We start from the raw sequence: 22948 nt of genomic DNA, 5'->3' as shown, positions 1-22948 counted from the left end.
TGGCCAAGCTTCATGTGGGGACAAAGTATCCTGTGGGAGCCATACAGGGTGTTTGAGGCACAGAACTGCTATCATTGGGGACGAGTGGGGACATGGGAACAGGATGGGAAGGGCTGCTATCACCATCCGCCTTGGCAGCATTTTATGTGACCTTTGGCAGCGAACATGAACACGTTCTTTGCAAGAAGGGCTAAAATCTCAGTATAAATGAGGGTCCCTCTACGCAGATGGCCTCAGAGGACTGTTTCTGAATGTCTCTGGGCAACAGGTTCTGTTCTCCGAGCTCAGGCTGTTACTTTCAGCCCAGCTGGCCCCTGACCAGGAGAAAAAAGCTCCCGCAGACAGGAAGGAGCAGGAGCACTGTTAGCGGTCACATAGAACAAACAGAAGCGGAAGGGAGGCTAGAAAAGGGCATTTGTTTTTTTTTTTTTGTTTTTTTGTTTTTTTTTTTTTTTTAATCTTATTTGTATTTTTTAACAAAATTGGGTTACAGAGAGTCACAACACGACCAAAGCAGAAAGATGTTTTATCAGCGGTCAGGGCTGGTGGATATAAAGCAGTATCAGCACTTAACAAAAACAAAAACAAACAAAAAAAAAAACCACACTACAACAACCCACAAGACACCCGAACTCCCTCTCGGAGGCCTCCCCGCCCCCTCCGCCTCAGCGCCCGCCCCTTCCCGTCCGGGTGCAGGCGCCGCGCTCGGCACGGCTCGCTGTGGTCTTCGCTGCAGCCGCGGTCGCGCCGCCGCCGGGCGCTATGGGGGCCCCGCTGGCCGTAATGGTGCTGACGGCCCTGGTGGCGGCCGGCCGGAACGCGGCCTCCCTCCAGGAGCGGCCTCCCGCAGGTAATGGGTCGGGTTGGGGGTGCCGCTGGGGGCGGGAGGGGGCGGCGGAGCGGAGCGGACTGCGCTGCCAGTGCTCTACGCCCACCTCGTGCGCGGCGGCAGCGAGAAAATGGAGGCTGTGCCCGGCCATCCCGGCGCTGTCCCGGCACGGAGGCCTTGGAGCGCGAGGGGGCCGCGCGTTGGCGGTGGGCGGGCCGCGTGCGGAGCGGTGCTGGGCCGGCAGCAGCCGCTGCAAGCTGTCCGGGCGGGGTTACGGTGCGCTCCTCGTGTTGTGGAATTGAAGTGAAAGGTGGGGAGCGCATGGCTGTGAGTTCTAACAGGGCCTGGGGACCTATGGCCGCGGGGCGCTTCCAGCCACACGCGGGGCTGGAGGTGTGCTCAGGGCCGCCGGCAGCGTCCGGTCCGGACTCTGAGCAGGTGGGACAGTGACAAATAAACAGAGACGGGAGAAATAGTCGGATCTGTGGGTTTCACTTCCATCCGGGATGGTTCAGTACCACCGGAGAGAGCTGTCTGTTGTTATGGCTCACGTCTGAAGAAGGCGCATTTTATTGAGTATTGAGAATGGCACGGAGCTCCGTTACACTCCTTGCATGAGTTTAAAAGTAGGAGCATGCCTGCACTTGGATACGAGCGGCCCTGGCACTGGGCAGGAATGGGGAAGATGGCTGGGGCTCACCTGCTGGGTGCTGGGGCTGTAAGACTTGCAGGCCAGCTGCTGATGTGCTACAGGGCACCCATCTTGCCAAAATCCAGGCTTACTCAGCACAGCGTTTGTCACAGTGGGGCTGCTATGGGATAGCTGATATATATACATACATACATACATATCAAGCTTCCTGAGAAAACTAGCACTTTCTTTCTACACAAGCACAGCAAACCCTGAAAGGAACAGCATATGCTTCTGAGGTATGTTTTGGCAACACGAACAGGGGTTTTCCTGATGACTAGCACTGAGGTTAGCCATAGCCTCAGTAACTGAACCATTCAGAGACTCCGACATTTAAGCCAAAAATTGTTTTGTTTTTTTTTTAGCTAACAAAAACATGCAGGGAATTTTGATATCACTGTGTATTAGATCAATGAAGAAACAGGCTGTATCCGTACTGACAAACTGTTATTACACAGATGCAAACAGATATGCAGTATTAGATTGGAAAAACATGAACAGAAGAGTGGGAATTCTGAAACATGTTTATGTGTTCTTTTGTTAGAAAGAGTAATTACTTTCTGCAGATTCAGTAGGGGCTTTTGGTGTCCTGGTAGTGTATGATATATATACTTCAGGCAATGAGGAAGTGCCCTTCTGTCAGTTATCTCTTGCTCCAGGATGTAACTTTTCCTTGAAAAGGCAGGCAGCAGTTATCTGAGTAGCTGATACATGCCTGCAGCTGGTTGCTCGTGTCAGCCTCTGTCTGCCTGTGACTCATCGGTGGTGCAAGGCTCTTGGCCATGGGAACTATTTTTATTTCTGTATCCAGAATGAGGTTTCTGATCAAGGTTACAATAGCAACAGTAGACATAGACTATGATACAGCATCAGGTGTGTCTTGCACCTTGGAAGCAAGTTTTCCAGACAGCTTGTGTAATTCCTGTTTGTGGCTGACCAGTGTGTGTGGTTGTCTTTTTGGTTTGTTATTTTGGCTCTTATTACTGGCAGTCATAGCAGTTCTTCTCAGCTGCAGACTTTCTAATAGCGCTCTATTTAGATATCTACTTTAATGACTGCTCAGGTATAAAAAAAAAAATAAAAAGTAGACACATGTAATGCAGTAATGGGATGATAATGGTAGGGTGGCAAAGTCTTTGCCTACAGCAAATGAGAACAAGCCCAAGTGCAGCATACACAGAAATGCAGGAAAAGAGCTGCTTACCTGTCAAAGGCCTCAGGTAGGCAGGGATCTCCAGCAAGAGATGCTTTCACCTCCAGTGCCAGCCCTTAAATGATGTCTGGGAAGGGATAGATCCTGGCTTCACCCCTTCTGGTCACTCAGGTGCATTGCATTCACCTGAGCTCTGCCTTCCCACCAGGTGCTCAGTCAGGTGTTCAGGCCATGACTTAGTATTTCCACTACAATGCTGAATATATTTTCAATGTTAATGTCAAAGCAGTTTTTAAGATGTTCATCTTGTGCAACTTCCTGTGTTGTTTTTTTTATATTTTTTTCTTTAGGACATTGGTCTAGGTCTAACCCAGTTCATACAGCACATTACCTCCGTCAGCTTTCAATCATAAACAACAATTTTAAAAGCACTGTGGGACACCTCAAAATGTTACCCCCAGTCTTTGTACTCTTTTCATCTGTAAATTGAATGTGTTTTCCTTCTTGAATTTAAGATCCTTCTGAGAACTTCTGATAGAAACTTATGCACTGAAATGCTGTTGCTAATTCAAGCCGACTTTAAATAACTTCATTATGAATATACCACCAAGGAAGAAGAGTAGTGTTACAGTTGAGGTGTATGTCCCGAGTTTCTTTAGAGGAGTCAATGAAAGCAGGTGAAGGTGAGCATGGGAGGTTAGCAGATGCTACATGGCTGCTGTCACCCCAGGGGTGGCCAGATAGGTTGCAGGACCAATATCCTTTGCACCTTGGCAGCCTGCTGCCAACCTGCCCTGCTCCCTGCCACAGTGAGCCTAGTGCCAAGGTGCAGACTCTCACCTCTGAGCTGCTTCCAGTCTGTTCCTCAGGGTATAGGTTGCCTTTGTGCAACCTTTTACTTTTTCTTCCACGAGGGGGAGATTTGGATTAGATGCTGGGGAAGTTTTTCACAGAAAGGGGCAGTGAGGTGCTGGCACAGACAACTCACAGAAGCTGTGGATGCCCCATGCCTGGAGACACTCAGGGCCAGGTTGGATGCAGCCCTGCGCAACCTTGTTTAGCACCTGATTTAGTGGTTGGCAGCCCTGCCCACAGCAGGGGGATTGCAACTGGGTGGTCTTTGAGGTCCTTACCAGCCTAAGTTGTGGTGATTCTGTGATTGCTGTGGTCCTGCAGAAGTGTTCTCAGGGTCGTGCGGATTTACCTGGACATTTTAGCCTTTTCTTCCCCTTCAGTAGTGTTGATGGGCTAAGGAGAAACAATTTTATTTTTTTTTTATATTTATGGAGGCACCAAAGCTGCTGCCCTTCCTGAGTGCTGTGAATGTGGATGTATGAGCTCAGATGGAGCACAGGGCTGACATAAGGGGGCACAATGCTTTCCTAGCCAGCAACCCAGAAGGATGGATCTTTAACTTTGTCAAGGCTGTCAGAAAGACAATAGAGACTTTAGCAACCATGATTTTGCACATAAGTAGAATTAGGTACATGCGTTATGAAACAGCATTCAAGGAACCTTAGGTCTGTGGAGTAAAGGGAGAGGGTAAGCCAATGAGATCTATTTTTTCTTTTAACCAGAGTAAAAGAAACTAGATAGCTTTGGATTTTGAGAGTAAAGAAAAATGTCAGAAAGTAAACATAGGAGTAACAAGAGGCTAAGAGCATGCACAAGTGTTACCTCAGGGTGACTTGGAAGATGACTACCTAACAGAGAATAACAGAAGTGGAAATGCAACCACAAAGCTGACCTCAGCAAACTCTCACCAGCATCAGTTTAAATAGCATAACCAACATGCATAACTCAGAGAGCAACATAGATATATAAACACTGCAAACTAACTAATGTTCCCATGTTGGTGTGGTAGAGACCTCTGCAGATGTGATGGGTACTGTAGTGTCTGTGTATAAAATCAAATGTCATCTCAAGTGTGCAGTTATCTTCATTAAAATATTAGAACTTTGGAGACTTCTGTGTCTTCAGCAAACCTGCGTAGCGGACAGGAAGGAAATGCATATAGGAGGAGGTTAAAAGCCACTGAAAGACTTTTGTTCTACTGCATGTATATACTGCTAGCTTTCAGGCTGCTGGAAATAATGCATATATTTTAAAATGTCTTCCAAAGTAAAATGAACCTAGCTTAGCAAAGAAGCGTACCTAGCTACGTGCTCTAGCAAAATAGCTCACAGAACTAATCCAGTAGTTGCACACAATATATGGTACAGTGCTGTCTCATAAACATCAGAAAACACTTGCTACTAACTCCAAGGCAAACCTTGTTCTGTTTATTGAAATATGATATTGTCTTAGAGGTCAAGGTGGATAGGGCTAATTGCAGGTAGAAATCACCACGTTTTGAACTGGGAGTGAACTAGAACTATTTGAATGTCTTATATGGTGCAGCATGATTTGATTTACTGGTCAGTTTTCTGCTCGCTTTTTCCATACTTAGTTTGTTTGGTTTTGTGCCTTGAGTGTTGCTGCGTTTGTGTTTGTTTATCTTAAATCAGAAGTTTTCTATTTGAAGAATAGCCTTGTGGCAGCCACTGCCACCTTCCTCGAGTTGCACATGCTGGACTGTGGAAGAGAACAGCTCATGGTGTGTTTAAAAAAATGACTGTTTCATAAATAAAATGGTGTTCAAATAAAGTATTGTGGCGTTTATTTGGCAGTATGCAGAAACAGTATACGTGATGATTAAATGGTAAAGCTTTGGAAATCTGCCGTGCATTTGTGCTGGAATGGAATGTGGCTGAGCTGTCCCAGCCTGTGCACACATCAGGGGGCAGGAAGGAGGAGACATCGTTAGAAGTCAGATAGACAATTTGAGGAAGAAGGAACAGTGAGCTGGACACTTAAGATTCTTTAAAAAACAAACAAAAACAGGGGAGGTAATAAACCTGAAGAAAAGAACTAAAGTTGCCTGGTCAAGGTGTTAAAAGTAGACTGGCTTATCCATTTTACACACCCATTTCTAGGTCCTGTGGTCTAATCTGTCATAATGCTGAGCCCCCACTTCAGCATCTTACACTGCTGCAGCTTAAGCTATTGCTGGCTGAACTGACCAAAATGGTCCTTGGTGCCTCAAGTGACCAGGACCTGTTTGCAGGCAAAGATCTTGTCTTCCATGTAGATGTAAATAACTAGTGCAGTTAGGAATAGGAGATGATCTTCCAGGCCTTCCTTGATCTTAGAGTAGAACCAGCAATCCTCAAAAATAAACACAGACTGAGAACAATTAACATCAAAGTTACTATCTATTTGTTGGACTATCAGAGACAAGACGGACTGCCTGTGGAGAATAAGGGAAAAGGAGCAAAGGTGTCATCCCCTAGGAAAAGAGAAGGAGGTAATTCTTGGCCTGTGAAACATGGCAAGATGAATGAGTTAAAAGATGTGCTATAAACTTGCTTCTCTACTGGTTTTTGCTCTTACGTAGCATTAAGAATTTTAGCTGTTCAGCCTATGCTGAAGAGTGTGTCTTTGGTCTGTCTTTAAGGATATGGAGTGGAACATAAAGAGATGGAGACCAGTTCATGGGAGATACTGCTTGGCTAACATCACTAGAAAGAAGGTTGTTAATAGTAAGGATGCAAGGGATGAGACTGTGTGACTCTTGCTCCTGTAAGTGATCCAGGCCACCTTTCTGGTGGTTGAGAGGGTGGTTTAAATGGTGGTGTGGTTTGTGAAGAAGGTTGTCTTTTCAGGAGGAGGGCTTATTTTCTGCTAGTTTCTGCCAGTAGTCTCAGAGCTGGAGCATGTTAAAAGTGATCTCTGGGAGGAAGAGCAAAGAACTAAGCTGAGTAATCCTTCTTGGAGTTGGAGGAGTGGAGAGACAATTCAGTAGATTGTTCTTGTTGGTCACTCTGCAGATTTCCTGAGTATTTGGTTCCCATGCCTTAGATTGGTAAGTGGGAATAATGCTCACCTCACTTATGGAGGTGCTGGGAAAATACTTCAGTAGATGTAAATGCTTTGCTGACTTAATATAGCAATAAGCACCATATAAACTTTCAGCTGGAATAATAACTCTTTCATATGAATCACATTTGAATAACTTAAGTCATAGAGATGCTTAGAGATTTGAATTAAAGAAAATACTCAGGACTGTTCATTAGCCCTCTGTGTCATCTGTATACAGAATAGAATAAAACTGTGGGAGCAGGAAAAAGCAAAATGTTGTGTAATTGAACAGCTAAATCCATGTAGCTTCTACTGATCATTCAAATATCTCCTGGAATTTCATTCCCTACTCTTCTGCTAAAAGCAGTTCTGTTCTTACAGTAGTACACAACAGTAAGATTTCACAACAGTAACTGCCTCAAGTATTTACATTTTGGGAAGCAATGTGACATATGTGTGTCTTGACACCTCTTCTGTCAATTTATCACCTTTTTTTTTCTTGTGGTTGAGAAATTGATGATTGTGTTCCTTTTTTCCAATAACTGAATGCCACTTTCGTACACGCTGTGAAAGAACCAAACCGCAGCACCGTTCACAGAGTGACATCTGTTATGTGTATCACAGCTTCGTGGTTAAATTAATAGCAGATCTCAACCTCTCTGTGCTACTTTCTGTAAAGTGCTGTCTTTGTGGTCTTGTTTTCAAGACATGAAAATTGTTTACTTTCCCTCAATAAATCACAAAGTGAAATGAGAACGCTTCGTTTTGTGAGAAGTTCCCAATGGGCAGGTCAAATATGAGCTAGCTTTCATCATCTCACAAAAGCTAAATTAACAGAGTCAAACACTGAGAATCAGAAATTGAGAAGCTAAGATGTGGCAGTTAAAATAGTTGAGTAACCTTCATTTTTCCTCATCAGAATGCCACGCAGCAGCCTTTAAATAGTCACAGGATCATGTAATTTTCCTTCCCCTGCAGCTGCTCACCAGTGCCCCTGCTGCTGTTGGTGCTCAGAACAGAAGTTTGCTAAATGAGGAAAATATCAGTGCTGCTTCTTATTTTTGTCACTTATTACCTCACCTGTAATGTTATTGAATGTACTTCAAATGATCTCTTGAGCATGGAGCCACGTGCTAACTTCAGTATTCAAATTCCTTACAAATGTTAGTAGCTTTTTATTATCACACACTTTAAAAAAAAAAAATACTGCTGGGGATGTAAAAATGTCCATGTCAGAAGTTCACATTGAATCCAAGCTTTATCCAGCAGACCTGTTGTCTTTTGGCAAGGCTCTATTAGGAGACATTAGGCCCCCCTGGAACTCAGAGCCTGGATTCTGCAGCTTTGGTAACATCCCTGCTCAGCCCCATCTGTCTGATTCAGTTCTGAAGAGCAGCAGAAAACTGCAGGAGTTGGGCAGATCTCCTCTAACTTCAGAACACACACACTGTCTGTCCTGGTTTATCTGTGTAATATTGACAAAGCTGTGTCATTGTCACATATGGGGAACCTGGTACATGCTCTCTGGTGGACTTGTTTTCAATGGGCATGGATTATATGAGGTTTTGAGTTGCAAACAGGAAGAAAACTGTCTCTGCAGGAAAAAGAAAAGTAAATCAGCATGCAGGGCTCAAATGTGTTTGTACTGGTGGCAAACAGGGTCCGTTTGGGGGGAATAATCTCCAATTTTTAAGTGTAATTTTTCCAGCCATTTCTAGCATGTTGCCTTTTCCAACTAATAAAGTAATATATTTGATAGTTCTCATATTTTACTAAGTGCAATTGTTTTGTTTCTTCCAGTGCCTTCACCAACAGGGATTTTAGTCACATCCAAAAATTTCAGAACTGTCTTGCACTGGCAGTACCCATCCATGTCTGAAACTCCTCATTTTGTTGTGGAAGTCAAACCTTACCAGTAAGTTCATATTCTTTCACCATTTCCTGCACCTCATTTTTTTCTTGAAGCGAAAACGATCAGTCCATGGAAAACAGTTTTGTTTGTTTGTCCTGAAGTCCTGTAGAATGAAGGTTTCTTAAGTGTAAATTAAGCCAAAATGTGTCTAATTATAACATAGTTGAGACTGGAAGGGACTTACGGAAGTCATCAGATCCAAGCCCTGCTCAAGCAGGGCCACACAGAGCAGGGAGTCCAGCTCCATGTCCAAGCAGCTTTCGAAGGTCTTCAAGGAGGAGACCCCAACCTGTGCCACCCAGCCACGCTGTTATTTTATCATGGGCAGTGTATTGTTCAGTATTGTCCTGTGGCATATAGTTAATAGTTTTTTCTTGGTCTTTTTACAGCCTTGGCAACTATACAACTGTTTCAACTTGTGTGAACATCTCAGCTACTTCTTGCGATCTATCAGAGGAAATAAAGGAAATTTTTCTGTCTTACTGGTTTCGTATTAAAGCTATTGTTGGATCACAGCAGTCTGAGTACATTGAGACAAATGAGTTTGTTTTGCAAAGGCATGGTAAGTCCCATCATAAACTAAGTCTTGTAAATTTTCTCCCAGCATTGTCTTTTTCCTTTCCCTTTGCTTTCCCTTTCCTTTCCCTTTCCTTTCCCTTTCCCTTTCCTTTTCAAGTATTCTTTTGTGCTGTATTATCATAGCTCATAAGGTCAGGAGTCCAGGGCAGAGTGAAGCACGACGATTGTTCAGTAGAAACTTCTGTAGTACTGCCTCTGCAGGGACTTGTTTGTCCTGCCACTGGAGTATTTGAAGATCTTTTTAAAAGCTTTTCAGGGCAGAGAGAAGTGATGAGGACAGTGCATTGCTTGCATGCTTTTTATGTATTTGCCTGGTGGATCAGATACTGGGATAGGGTAAGAAATGGCCCCCACATGCTGTGGACCTTTTGGCATTTAGAAGTTGTTTTCAATTGGTAGGTGATAAATACCTACAATGGACAATAAAGCCCCACTTAACAAGTTGGATTTCATAATGGTAATTTGTTAGTTCCATTTTAGAAGCAGATTCACTAACATACTTAAATGCCTCTTATTTCCCAGTGTTGCAACGATATGATATTAATAGCATTCAAAATAAATGTATCAATCTTCTCAAGTCTCCACTGAATTTTAGGAATTTAACTATACTTATCTTGTTTTGTTGAATTTCTTTTTTTCAATACTGTGTTAAAAATGTTGGCCTAATAACAAAGGTAAAACGTATTGCAGGAAAAATTGGACCACCAAAGCTGGATCTCTCAAGGCACGGTGCTGAAATCATAGTTGATATTTACAATCCTGAATTTCCATCTGTGGAGGTTCAGCCTTGGCTCGAAGAAGTTTATTCACAGCTCTCATACACAGTGATGTTTAGAAATAGTGAAAATGAGGTAAGTTTCAAAGTGAAAAATTAAATTCAAATTAAATTACGTTTGTGTGTTTTAAATGCTTAGCAAGGAGTTTGCTCTCCGTGACACACCCAGCCCAGATACCAAGAGAATAGCTGAATGTAACAGAATAATGCTGAAGCTCTAACACGTGGGTCGTGATGAAAGAGATGATTTAAAGGTCTGAATGTTAGAAGACACACAAATGGGCAACTAACATTCAGACCTTTAAATCAGCTCTTCGTGTTAGTTGTCCATTTGCATGTCTTCTAACAATAGTCAGATGATAGCAGCAGCTGCACACAAACGACAAGGATACTGCATCACACACAATTGTTTCTACATACCCACCAAGACACGGATAATTTCACTTGTGCCCCTTTCACTTGTTTCAATAGAGCTTTCATTTCACAAGGTTAACCTTCAAAGTATTGATACCACGTTACTTAGAGTCATAGAGGGTGAACTTTTGGAAAGTGACAGTACATGGGTTAGAGTTACTTTTTGTAACTATGAACTATGGGTGAAGGTGTGGAATATGGATAGAGCATGTTTTGGATGCGTCTGAAGATTGTTGATGAGAGCACCACATCAAAAGGAACGTTTTAGGATGGCTCATAGGTTGGTGTCTGAGGTTTCCAGCTGTGGCAAGGCATGTATCTGTAGGAGCCACATCTAATGATATTATTGTAACATTTTAGAGGTGTTAGAAGATACTGTAACATTTGTATTGAGTCAAATGATACCTTATTTTGATTTTTGATATATATATGTTTTCTTTTAGAGCAGAAAAAATTTCACTGTAGCAGACTGTGAGATGAGTGAATGTAGCCTGAACATCCCAGTTCCTTCTGAAGGTTCCATGTACTGTGTTTCAGCAAACGGGCATTTTTATGATGATCTGATAGTTGGTGCCCAGTCGGAAGAAAGTTGCATTTGGGTTCCTCCCGAGCAGGCTTGGAGTAAGCAGACTCTTAAACTGTACAAAGAATCTCTTGAGTCTGATCAGAGATATGATACAGCAAGTTGTTGAAGCTGTGGTGCAGCCATGGGATCACTTGGATATCTATGGGAGAGTATGAAAAAAGGAGAAGCATGAGCATTCTTTTCGAAATGCACTCTCCCAGTTCTAAAGGCTTTTAAACACTATGTATTATTTTCAAGTAACTTTGATTTTCCTGGGTACTTTTCCAACCTCGCTGGTATCCTAAAATGTGTTTTCTTTGCACCTGGTCATTTGTGGAATTAACAAATGACAGATGAATTGTTCATTGAGTTATGGCTTTTGGAAACACCGAGCCTATCTTCTAATAAATGGCATCTTGCTGAATCACATCACTGAAGAAAGTGTGTGCGGACATTCTGGAGCTTGAAGTGACTCTGAATTTGTAATTAAAAAAAAATGTAATAAAATCTATTTTTTTCTTAATTAAAGGGAATGAAGGCAGTTAGTGTCTCAACTTTGTATCTCTAGTACAGTTTGACTTTTTTTTTTTTAAATACTCCATCATGGTTCTAAACTTCATCAGGGAAAAAGAGAAAAATTCTAAAAGCAGTCATGTATTCTTTTTTTTTTTTGTTATGCACAGGAAGAGCAGTGTGGTTGAGGGGGAAGACTAAGGAAGATTGGACTTGTGGACTCCTGTTAGTTTTAGATAACAATTCTGCATTGTGGAAAATTTCACATTTCAATTTTGTTGCACAAAGATTACGTGCAGCAATTCTTATGGCAGTTAATAGGATATCACACAGAGAATGTGTTGCTTTTTTAGAAAAAAGTTTGTTCCCATACGGACTTGCTAAGGAGGAAAAAGAAACAGTTATTTAATTGCTTTACTTCTATAAAAGCATGACTGTTGGATAAATTGAAAATCTCTCGTAATTTTTATTGATTTTGTGTATTGTTTTACAAGTTCTCTTGAGTGGGGGGAAAAAAAGCAATAAATTGATAAATTCACGTTTGTTCTAAATGGTATAGTATTTATTTTCCCAGCTTCTTAATGGAATTTGTTCTACTTTCCTAGGTACACTAATTACTATAATTGTATCTGCAATTATACTGATTGTGGGGCTAACTTTGACAATGTGTTATGGCTGCAAGAAGCTAAGGAAGAAAAACATAAAGCTGCCTAAATCTTTGGTAAGTTTAGCCTTGCTGTCTGTGTCAGATTTGTCATCTCCAACTGGGTAATTTTTTTTTTCTTTGTAACAACAACTTTATGGTCATTTTGGTTGTTTGTGCCATGATCACATAGAAGTTTAGAATTTATACCAGTCTTAAGATTCTGATTGCCTCTACAATCAGTTGTATTCAACTGATTCAAATCAGTTGTCCTGTATTGGCTTTAGGATTAGACTTTGGTGGCTGTTTAACTGATGTAACATTACTTGATCTATTTTGAGAACTTAGTTCCCAAAAACCCATTTGTGTGTACGTAGGCAGATTTGTATTCACTGTAATGGGGGGTTGGACTCGATGATCTCTGGAGGTCCCTTCCAACCCCTACAATTCTGTGATTCTGTAATAGCAGAGACATAAGAATTATTGAAGTTAGAAGATACTTCTTGAGGTTGTCTTGTTTTTTGCTCAGGCGGGTTGCTCCAGACTTCACCCCCTGGGGTTTTGAACATCTCTAAGGAAGAAGACTCCACTACCTGTCTGGGCAACCTAGTCTAGAGTTCTAATAACTTTGCAGTAGGAGACTGTTTTCTTATGTTCAGTTAGGATTTCATATGTTTGGGTTTTGTGCCCGTTGCCTTTTGTCCTGTCACTTGATGTGCATGAGATTCCTTCATTACATAGTGATACTGTAATACTGCTGAGTATTACAATCTTCTTAGTGATGTGTAGAGTAAGAAGGAAAAAAAGAAGTAATAACACTGTAGAAAAAGGGAGGAAAAAGTACTAGGGGAAATCAGTTCTCACAATGAGGTTACAGGGAAGAGGATCAGCTCTGCCTTAAAAGCTCTCTGCAGTGCTTGAAGAGCAGTAGAAGCCTCGGTGCTTTCATACCAAGCAAGAGTGAATGTCTGGCAAGTATCATTCTGCTGTCTTTATGGTGTCTTGTTAGTTTTAGCAGCTGAACAACCAATAGCAGTCGAAACAATTTTCAAGAACTGTCATGTGAGGTAGTAGTAATTCTTAAATGATAATCATATCGAATCTGTATCTTGGCAGTAAGTCTCATAAAAACTTCTCTAGTGAAGAGACATTCCACATTCTTCAACTTCAGGACTCTTAAAGTGACACATAATGCAGGGTAGCCATTACCTTCCTGGAGCCTGCTTTGTTTGGAATAGAATGTTAGCAGGCGGCATTGCTCTGACTAAATGAAGATGTCCTAGCAAGTTACACTGGGTCCCTTTGTCCTAAGCAGTCATCTAGTCCACCAAATTGTGCAGAAAGTCTGATTTACAGCACTCATAAGAATTATTTTAATACACGAGATACGAATAGCACTGGGAATGCAAAATGAGTAATTAATAACTTATGATTTATCTTCATACTATTAAAATTATATTTTAAATACCTTGGATTATTAGTTTAATGAATTACTAATGCAAGCAATAATTTATATGAGTAAGTTTTAATGGAGGGAAGAGTTATCCCTGCAGGCATCTGTTACTGAACTTTTGTGCTTTACCTGATCTTGTCTGAGAATGAAAAATTTCAGGAGTGTTTCCAAGTGTCAGAAGGCTGTAGACAAGATGTCCCACTGTAAATCTGCTGCTTTCCAGCGATCTGCTTCAGTTAGATACTATACAATCAGATCATTTGAGTGACTTTCAGGAGGCTGAAATTCTACATCAGAAAGCTGTCTTAGCCGCTGAGATATCACAGGCAAATAAGGGGAGAAAATCCGTTGTCATTTAGATCACAAGAGCTTTAATAACATTGTCACGATGCTGCTCAAGTCTTCCCAAGAGTGCCATGTCAGTCACGTTCAGGTCTTTCAATGTGGACATAAAATCGTCACTGCCATTAGAGAAAGTGTTACTTTAAATGTTTGAAATGCCCTTATTCATAACAGGGCCCCACAAGAAATATAAATCTAGTGAAATGGGACAGATTCCTAACAATAATTCATGATGCTGGTGTACTGTTGGATGGCAGGAACCTGATGTTTCAGTGGTCTAGCTGCAGAGAGAACCATTTGTTTTCATCCAGTTACCTCACAAAGAGTATTTCAAGATGCCGATACCTTCCAGTCATCATCTTCATTCATTCCAACTTGTCCTTCATGTGGAAGCAGATTCTTGTTGTAAGATCTACGATAGCAGTTTATCCATTTTAAGAGGAGCCAGTCCTTAATTTACTGATAAGCTGTGGCCCATCTTTGTTTACTTCAACTTTGCTGTGTTTTATTCAGTGTTCTTATCTTTAAATGGTGGAAAATGTCTCAGTAGGAAGAGAACACACTAACTCCACAAGGCAAAGCCTCATCAAAAAGTATCAAGGTGTATTTTTATCTCGTGCTGAAGTAAACTTTTCTGCAAGCTGCTGATGCTTTTTCTGAGTGTGAAGGGGTGACATGGTTGTGTTCTCTCGCTGTATTAGCATAATACTTAGAAATAGTGTCAGTTTGTGACTGGATTTTTTGGTTATTAGGATTATATGACATACATTTTCAATTTGACGAAACCATAATTGCTTGTCCCCGTAAATCTTACTGGTGATATTTGGCATAAATAATTACTGTCTTAAAAGAAAGAAGTTAGTTCATTAACATTTTGAAGGATTTTTTTTTCCCTATGGACACTTACAGGACAGCAACGTAGTTTTCTAATTGCACATTCACCCAGCATTGATTTGTTGTGAAATTATGCAAGAGCTGTGTAGATTTCAGTGTTCTAATAGGATTTGGAATAGATCTCTTAAATGCTCTTCCAGAAAACCTGCTCCTGAAAGTTGCTGGGAATGTGTAGGTGGACAAGCCCTTAGTAAAACTGCTGATAGCACTGCCTGTTACTGGTAGTATGCACAAAGGAAAAATATTAACTCACTTATGGTAAACACTGGTTTTTAGAATAGTAACCCAGGTCTTAATTGCACTTGTTCCTGGAGGTGCTTTGAGTATCATTACAGTTATTGTAGTAAGTTCTTTTATTTGAAGCTGTATTAGATTCATGAACTGCTAAATTGTGTTGTAAATCCATGACTAAGTGACTCTCAAGGAACCTTTGCTACCAGGAAGCCCACAAGGGTTTTTCCTTTGTGCGGCTTCCTTCTTTTATGGAACAGAAATGTCTTGTATCACAGACAGAGAACTGGTTTTCTTTTCACAGACACAAGTCTTAGATGTAGTTGTACAGAAGCACTGATTTTATTCTTGGGGTCTTTCTCTAGGCATTCCCAGACACCACTGTGAGATGCAGTACCTTTGTAGAGTACAAACAGCCTCTTAATGTATTTTAGGACTAAGGCTTTAGAAGTGGGTGAAAATCATAGAATCATAGAATGGCCTGGTTGAAAAGGACCACAATAACCATCTAGTTTCTACCCTGCCATGGACAGGGTCACCAACCACCAGACCAGGCAGCCCAGAGCCACATCCAGCCTGGCCTTGAATGCCTGCAAGGATGGGGCATCCACAACCGCCTTGGGCAACCTTGGGCAAGCATGATCAAGCACACACAGTACCATAAATGGGTATCAGGGCAACTGAGGGGAAAGTTTTGAGGTTGAAGGTAGAGATGCATGGAAGGTATCAGCTCTAATGAAGTCAGCACACCATGCCAGTAGGAATGTAGAGATACAGTCTCACATATTCCAAGCAAGGAATATGCATGTAAAGCAGTCAGATTCGATCATTTGGTTGTGAAAGTGCTCACAGTTCTTATACAAACACAGACTGGGGGATTCTTTTTGCCTATTAGGAGCTTTACTGAAACAGCACTGTTTTTCATCCTTTTCTAATCCCAACCTACATCCCTTTCTTCCCAATTTTTCTTCAACCTGTATTTTTCAAGTCAAATTACGCTCTAGACCGTCTCAAAAAACAGTGACCATTTGTATCTCATAAAGAATTTAACTCACAAGAAGTAGCTTATAGCCTGAGATATACATACATGACTAATTAGGAAATTTGGAAAAGGATTCTTGAACTGAGTAACCCTTTCTCTCCATGCTTTCTTGTAGCTTTAGAGAGCAACATTATACAGTTAAAAGTTTATCCTTGTTCTTCATATATGTTGTTAAAAATAACTTAAATCAAGAGAATCTAAACAGCCTGAAGGCATGTCTTAATGATTTAGAGCAAGCTCAAGCCTGGCTGTTGAAGAACTTAATGTTTCTTACTACAATAGATTTTTCAAAGCAAAGCTTTAAAGTCTGTTGCAGTGTTGAGCCAGCGCTTAGTGATACAGGGGAAATAACCAAGCAGTCTTCAGCATAAATGCAGCTACTGGGAATGTGTGAAGGTTCTTAAATCACTGTAAAGATCTGTTTCCAAAGATCTTTTCCCTTCCAGATGAGACAATTGCCACAAATATTGCTCATTACAAATTAGCTACAGGGTGTAAAGGTCCACAGCAAATTCAAGAGGAGTGTTATATCATTTTCTTCTTACCCTGTTTCTTCTTCCCCACTGTAAGCTTCAAATGACTTAAATTACAATGAGTGAAAATGGCACACGTGAAATGGGTTTGGTCTTTGCATACATACTTGCATGTAGGAAGCATTTTGGAAAGGTTGTATAAAAGCATTAATGTATAACAGTTGGAGTCATACTGCCTGCTGACCTTGCCACATTGTCATCTTGCTGATTTCTGCTGGAATTGGTTATAATTCAGTCTGTGTTCCAAACTTGTGTATTTTTTTTTTTTCTTTTTTTAATGCTCTAAACTTCAACAGAAGTTAAAGCCACTGAATTAATAGATATGTGGAAGTAAAAGTAATGTATTTTTTTCCTCACTTAAGGCCAGTGTGATAAGAAACTTGAATCCAGACAACAGCTTCGAGTCAAGATCAGAAGCAAAAGACATTTGTGCAGTGAGCGTCATGCCAGTCCCATCTGTGGGTGTCTCATCATCAATGAATGACGATGAAGCCTTGCTGAATATGGAGTCAGAAGAAGAAGCTGTTACTCCTGAAAATTTCAGTGAGGGAACATCTTCTGGTCCTCCTCTGGAGGCATCAGACAAAGTGGAAGAGACCTCTGTGCGGGAAGATACAGAAATACCTTCTGATGTTGAACAGAATCATACAGAAAGTAATTTCATTTCTGATAGTAGCCAAACAGATGTATGTGGTAACTCCTCAGGTCCAGTGATTTCTGCCACAGAAATTCGACAGGCAGTCATTCCAAGCAGCTGTCCCAAGTTTTCTGGCTATGACAAGCCTCACGTACCACTAGATATGTTGATAGATGTTGGTGAAGAACAGCCTGTGATTGCATACAGGTCAACGGAGTAACTGCGATAGCTGAAATGTTTAACCAGAGCTTGTAAACAGCAGCATTACTGAAGAGAACAAAGAGTCTGGGCTGTGTTTTGGATGTCTGCAGGTTGTGCTTGTACTGATGGAAACAGCATAACCAGTATCCAACTTAATGCAATGGAATCTTGAAACGGAACTGAGAATAGTGCCTGAAAACTGTATCAAAAACTTTGGGGAAGGATTCATGATAGCCTGTCTCTTACAGAAAAGTTTGTGTGTAGGACATGGCTTACTATTTCTTGTTTGAACAAAATGATTGTGTTGTTTGAACAGTACTCCATGAAGGGCAAAGGTTTTATTGGGGAGTGTAAAAAGAGCTGCTGTGTCAACTATTCCTTTCTGTTTTAAGTACTTTTCAAAGGTAATGAACTGAATGCTTAACGAGTCCTTGGTTATGACAGAGATGTGCTAGAAAAATTCAACTTTTTTCAGAGGTATTTTCTTCCTTATATTTGCATTCTCTAAAGTGCTTGAAGAGTACTAGGAAATCCTAGTATTTCCTTTAAGTAAGAATATAGTTGTAACTTTTTCCTGTGTCATTTAAGAACTTGATTCTGTGGCCAAGAACCAGTTGTTTATCCTCTTTTCTGCAACTGCAGGTGTGTACCAGAGCCATTATTTAGCACATTTCAGTGAGTAAATATTAAACCTTTTTTTTTTCTTTTTTTCTCTTTTTTATTTTTTTAACTTGAAAGCACAAATCTTGTGAAAAGCTGTTCTTTAAAATTTCTGTATGGCAGCATCCAGCTGCCTGTGTGTGTTTTGGTAATGTCACATTTTGGATAGCTCCCATGTAAGTGTACTAGCTGGTCCTTATTGGAGTGAGGGGGGGGGAAAGAAAGAAGCATGTAACAGGCACAGGCAGTTACACAGATTCTTTGGAAAGAGGGGAAGTTTTTTCCAACTGCATAAGATGCATAAAAATGCATGTCTTCTTCCAGAGCATATTTTTCCTAAATCTTAGAAGAATGTGGAGTTTTCTAATAGAAACCAGCATTACTTCTACCAATCACATTTTTTGCAGCAAGTTAAGAAATGACAAAAAGGTAGTAATTTTCATGACATAACTCAGGAATCATAAATCATAGGATCACAGAATGGCCAGGGTTGGAAGGGACCTCAAGGATCCTGAAGCTCCAACCACCCTGCTGCAGGCTCTCTACATTTAATACATACCTCTACATTTAATACTAGACCAGGCTGCCCAGGTCCCCATCCAACCTGGCCTTGAACACCTCCAGGGATGAGGCATCCCCAGCCTCTCTGGGCAGCCTGTTCCAGCACCTCACCACTCTCATAGTAAAGAACTTCCCCCTAGAAACTGCACCAAACTGTAAACACTCAGAAATACATCTCAAAATAGTTGAGAAGTAGTGTGATAATGTGAAGTTCTTACATCACTGTTATCTGCTCTGGATGTTTTCATGCAAGATTATAATTTTGAAAAGTAAAAGATGTGAATCTTATTTTTTTTTCTATTTAAAAACTTTAGAAGTCTGATGCCTACAAATCAGTTATTTGCCCTTGAGTCCACATTTGGTGGTGTTTTTTTGTTGTTATATGACTGTAGGAAATGTTTGTGATAATACCAAAGGTTAGTTTGAAGAAAAGGTGTATTTTTACAGGTAGTAAAACACAGGCTTAAGGAAGTGCATGTAGAAAACTGTCTTTGTTTTAAAAGATAGTTTTTGTAGGTATATCAGAAATGTTTACTTTCTATAGCAGGCTGTTTTAAAGGAACATGTACTTTTGTCCTTATATTTCTCGGTGGCATGAGTATTCCTAATGTAAAGCTCACATGGCAGCTGCTGGACTGCTTCCTTTCCTGTAGATGACTGACATTAACCACAATTGTATATGCTGAATTCCCAAAGGTTTAAAGACAATAGCAATTTTTCCCATTCTCTGTTCACAGGAAGATAACAGTTCCATTAACAGTTTAGGAAAAACCAAATCAAACAGGTGAATTCTGTAACTATGGTATAATGGAGAACCCAGCTAGAAAGATTAATGTGTTACCTGGCTGTGATTTGTTCCTTTGTTATAGTCAAGTGTGGTGAGACCCCAGGGTAAGTTGGTTTTTGTCATGTTTGGTTTGAGTTCCTAGAGGCACTGTGGGTGAAGTACTGCTCAGAGCGCACTAACGTATGGATATCTTTGCTGCAGACATGAAGAGAACAACTCTTGGTGTTACACAAAAGCTTTGAAAATTAGAAATAACTTGCGGTCGAACCTTCAGCTCAGCTGACTTCTCAGTTAATGGTTCACCACTGACAAGTACTTTCAGCAGTCTGTTCTGCTGTTTCGTGCAGAGCTGCAAGGTGCTTTCATTCTTTCAGTGTCATTTCTTTCAGGCTTTGTTTGTTTGTTTATAAATAGGAGCTGCCAGGAATACCTCAGGACTTGACAGATTTTAGCTAAGTGCCTAAATCTAACTTAGGTCTGCCTCAAGGTTCAGAAGGGAAAAGCAGGGTCTTAGAAATCACTGCATTAGCTTATTTTAGGAAAGGAAGGTTGTGACCAGATATTAATTTGTTGAGTAACTTTTTCCTTTGCTAACGCTCAGCATATTTCAGCTTAGCATACTTTACACCTTATTTTCCTTCTCTCAGCTTTGTCCTGAACTGCTACTGTACCCCAAGGAGATCAAAACTTAGCTGTTGTAGGCATTCCATTTAGTGTGTCTGCCTCAAAACTATTCTGTCATAAATATGTAAGTTCTTGGAAATGTGAGGTTTACGTTCTTAACTCTTTGTTGGTACCCTGCCACTGTTAGAAAAATTATTGCCTGAGAGTAGGCATCATGGATCTGTGAACAGAATAGCTCTCCAATTATTTGCTGTTCTGGAAAAGTATTTCTTTCTGTTAAATATTTGCTGGAAGAGAAGTGGTATTTTTTTGCCTGTTTGAGAGCAGGCAGACCAAGTGTTTTGTTGTTTTCCCCCACCACTCTTTGATACTACTGCATTATATGCTGTTTTTTCTGGATCGTTCAAGATGTTCTGTGGGCCAGTAGGCTTCGTGTTCCCCAAGCCTTTCTACAGCAGTTGTCAGCTAGAATGTTAAGAGTGAGACTAAGAACAGAGCAAGTGCACGATGGTATTTCTGCTAGGATCTGATCTGGTTCCCAGCAGCTGCAGCGTGAAATCTTTTTGGAGCAAGGAATGCAGAAATGCCTCACCAGACACAGCACTGCTTTGGCAGCTCTACCATATCAAAAAATTGAGCCATGTCAGTTTGAAGATAGAATAGGTAGTATTTAGTTATCCGTTTTCATTTATCCATTGAATGTATTTAAATGAATAAGCTCATACTCTTTTGGTGAGAACAAAAGCTTTGCTGAAGCTCCTAAATATTTGTTTATAGTACCTTGACAGTGGATATTAAGAAGCCTAACACTTGCAGGGTCAAAAGCACTTAACATGCATGCTGCTTACTGACATAAAATATCAGCTATTCAGTATGACACACAGGGAAGTTTTTACCACTTTTACCTGTTTCAGGTGATTTTTACTCTTGTTACGGCTGCTCAGCATCTTTCTCTTCCTGTCTGCTACAGATGATTTGGGAGTCGATGGAGTGCAAGACTTCAGAACATTCTGTGCTTTGTCAAACCATGTGCATCACAGCCTTTGGGGCTAATGCCTAGCAACTTCTCTAAGAGCTGCTTTCACTGTCCTTTTTGCACAGACGCTGTAGAGTTTTATACTCTGTGGTTAGAGTCATAGGGTGCTTTGAGTTGGAAGGGACCTTAAAGGTCATCCGGTCCAACTCCCCCACAATTAAATATTGCAGCAGCCATCTGTGCTGTGCTGGCACAGAAGGATAAAATGTTCTGGATTTCTAATTTTTCTACATAAATAATGTAGCTTAGAAATAGTTATTTACAAATCTGTTGGCATCTGTGAAGACAAAATGCAGCGCCCGGGTTGCTTAGCTAAGTTTGTATGTAGCCCGTCACTAGTTTGGATTCTAGGTAATAAGGTGTCATTGCAAAAACCTGTTTTTCTCAACTAAGGCTTGAAATAACTGACTACTCTGAAATGGTGCCATGTAAGCAGTTCAGTACTAGTGGATAGAGCTATTGCATTTAATTCATATTAGTAGTTTCAGCATGTCTTTTCTTAAATGCACCTTTTCATCTTCCGAGTTTCTAAACCCAAAATACGGATTTCCTACAGTGACCTGCATAGATTTTTTTTATTTTTAAGTCTGGTTTTTAAAAATTCAGTCCTTTAAATAGAAGGTCTGTATTTATTCTTACACTCTGTGTTCTCTAAATGGATGCAAGCATCAGACCGTGTGGAACCTCCACAGGCCTGCAGTTTGTTTGTCTCCCCAGATGGGCATTGTTCCTTCTCCGCATCTATCTGAAGACTTCACAAAGCCACCAGGCAATCTGCTCAAGCCATTGTCATCCTTAGAAAACATTTCCTTAATGTCTAACCCAAGCCTTCCTATCTTCAGAAACCATCTGCAGTGAGTCTGTCTCAATTTTATTACCAGTGTAAATAGTCTATATTAAAAATGTTTGTATATGGAATTAAAAAACCTCAAGAGACAAGTGTGTGTGTGCTCTCCTTTTTCCTTCTGTCAGCTTCTGTGCTGAAGACTCAGTCTGCTTTTGAAGCGTGCTCAGTTAACTCACAGTAGGTAGCATGTGCTTGAGTATTACTGAAAGTGAATGGACAGCACTGGGGGGCTGTGTAATTGTTTGTAGGCAGTTACTGTATTCTACTTGCCAGATGTATTAGCATGTAGAATTCATTTCAAACTACAGCTGCTGCTTGTTTGTTCTCAAGAGTTTGAGTGAAATACCACCTAGTACAGTCAACGGCGATCCTCTGATCGACACAGAGGACACGACTGCATCCTCTTACTGGAAAAGTCTCTCTCCCTTGAGGTCATACAGCACCATTCCCCTGTCTTGGAGGGATGGGGGCCTGGCACACAGCAGGAGCTCTTTGTGATCCACTGGTTCTGGCTACATCATCAGCTTTGCAGTTTCATGTTTTGCCCAGCAGCTCTGTTCACACCACTGATGCAGCATGCAGCAACTTCGGGTCCGATGCTGAAGCCTGGGGACTGTCCTCACACGCTATTTAAAAATGTTGTCTGAGGGTTAAATGCTCAAATGGGTTCATTGCTACAGAGTGAGGAAAGCCAGGTTTCCCTGAAACTCCTACTAGCATCTTTGTTTGAAGCTTAAATAAATAGAAGACTCTTAGATATATATTGTTCACTTTTTAATTGTGAGCAAGTGCACTCTGATGTGTATCTTGGAAATCAGATGCTACTGTCATGCTGATTTACCCAACAGGATTTAAAATAGTTTTGATTTAATTTCATAGGCAAATCTAGAATGTGCCATTTCGAGGCATTTTCTATTCCCTCCATCCAAATTCCTCCTTTTGAGTAATTTCTTAACATTAAGAATAGTGCTTTCTTCATGCTGCTTCCAGCTAGGAGATTCAAGCCTTAGGATTTCAGGTTCTCAGAAATGACTGTACAAATTGTGCATGATTTTTTACATGCCCATTTGTGATTGGGCCAATAACTAATTTCTCGTCTGTTTTGTGCAGAAGAAACTTCATTTCC

The 22948-nt window shown here is 40.9% G+C and overlaps 1 protein-coding gene across 1 annotated transcript; it reads left to right on the top strand.

Annotated features, from left to right (window-relative positions):
* Positions 1–665: 665 nt before the first annotated feature.
* IFNGR1 (interferon gamma receptor 1) lies at positions 666–21914 on the top strand. Its single transcript, XM_048935009.1, has 7 exons — positions 666–850; positions 8374–8488; positions 8875–9047; positions 9755–9915; positions 10697–10874; positions 11937–12052; positions 16832–21914. Exons 1-7 carry the CDS (start codon positions 763–765, stop codon positions 17324–17326), a joined length of 1326 nt encoding a protein of 441 aa, XP_048790966.1. The 5' UTR covers positions 666–762; the 3' UTR covers positions 17327–21914.
* Positions 21915–22948: the final 1034 nt, after the last annotated feature.

Source organism: Lagopus muta, chromosome 2, assembly GCF_023343835.1.
Source record: "Lagopus muta isolate bLagMut1 chromosome 2, bLagMut1 primary, whole genome shotgun sequence".
NCBI lineage: Eukaryota > Metazoa > Chordata > Aves > Galliformes > Phasianidae > Lagopus > Lagopus muta.
Note: the sequence above shows the minus strand (reverse complement) of the source record. Positions and strands in the feature narration are given on the sequence as shown.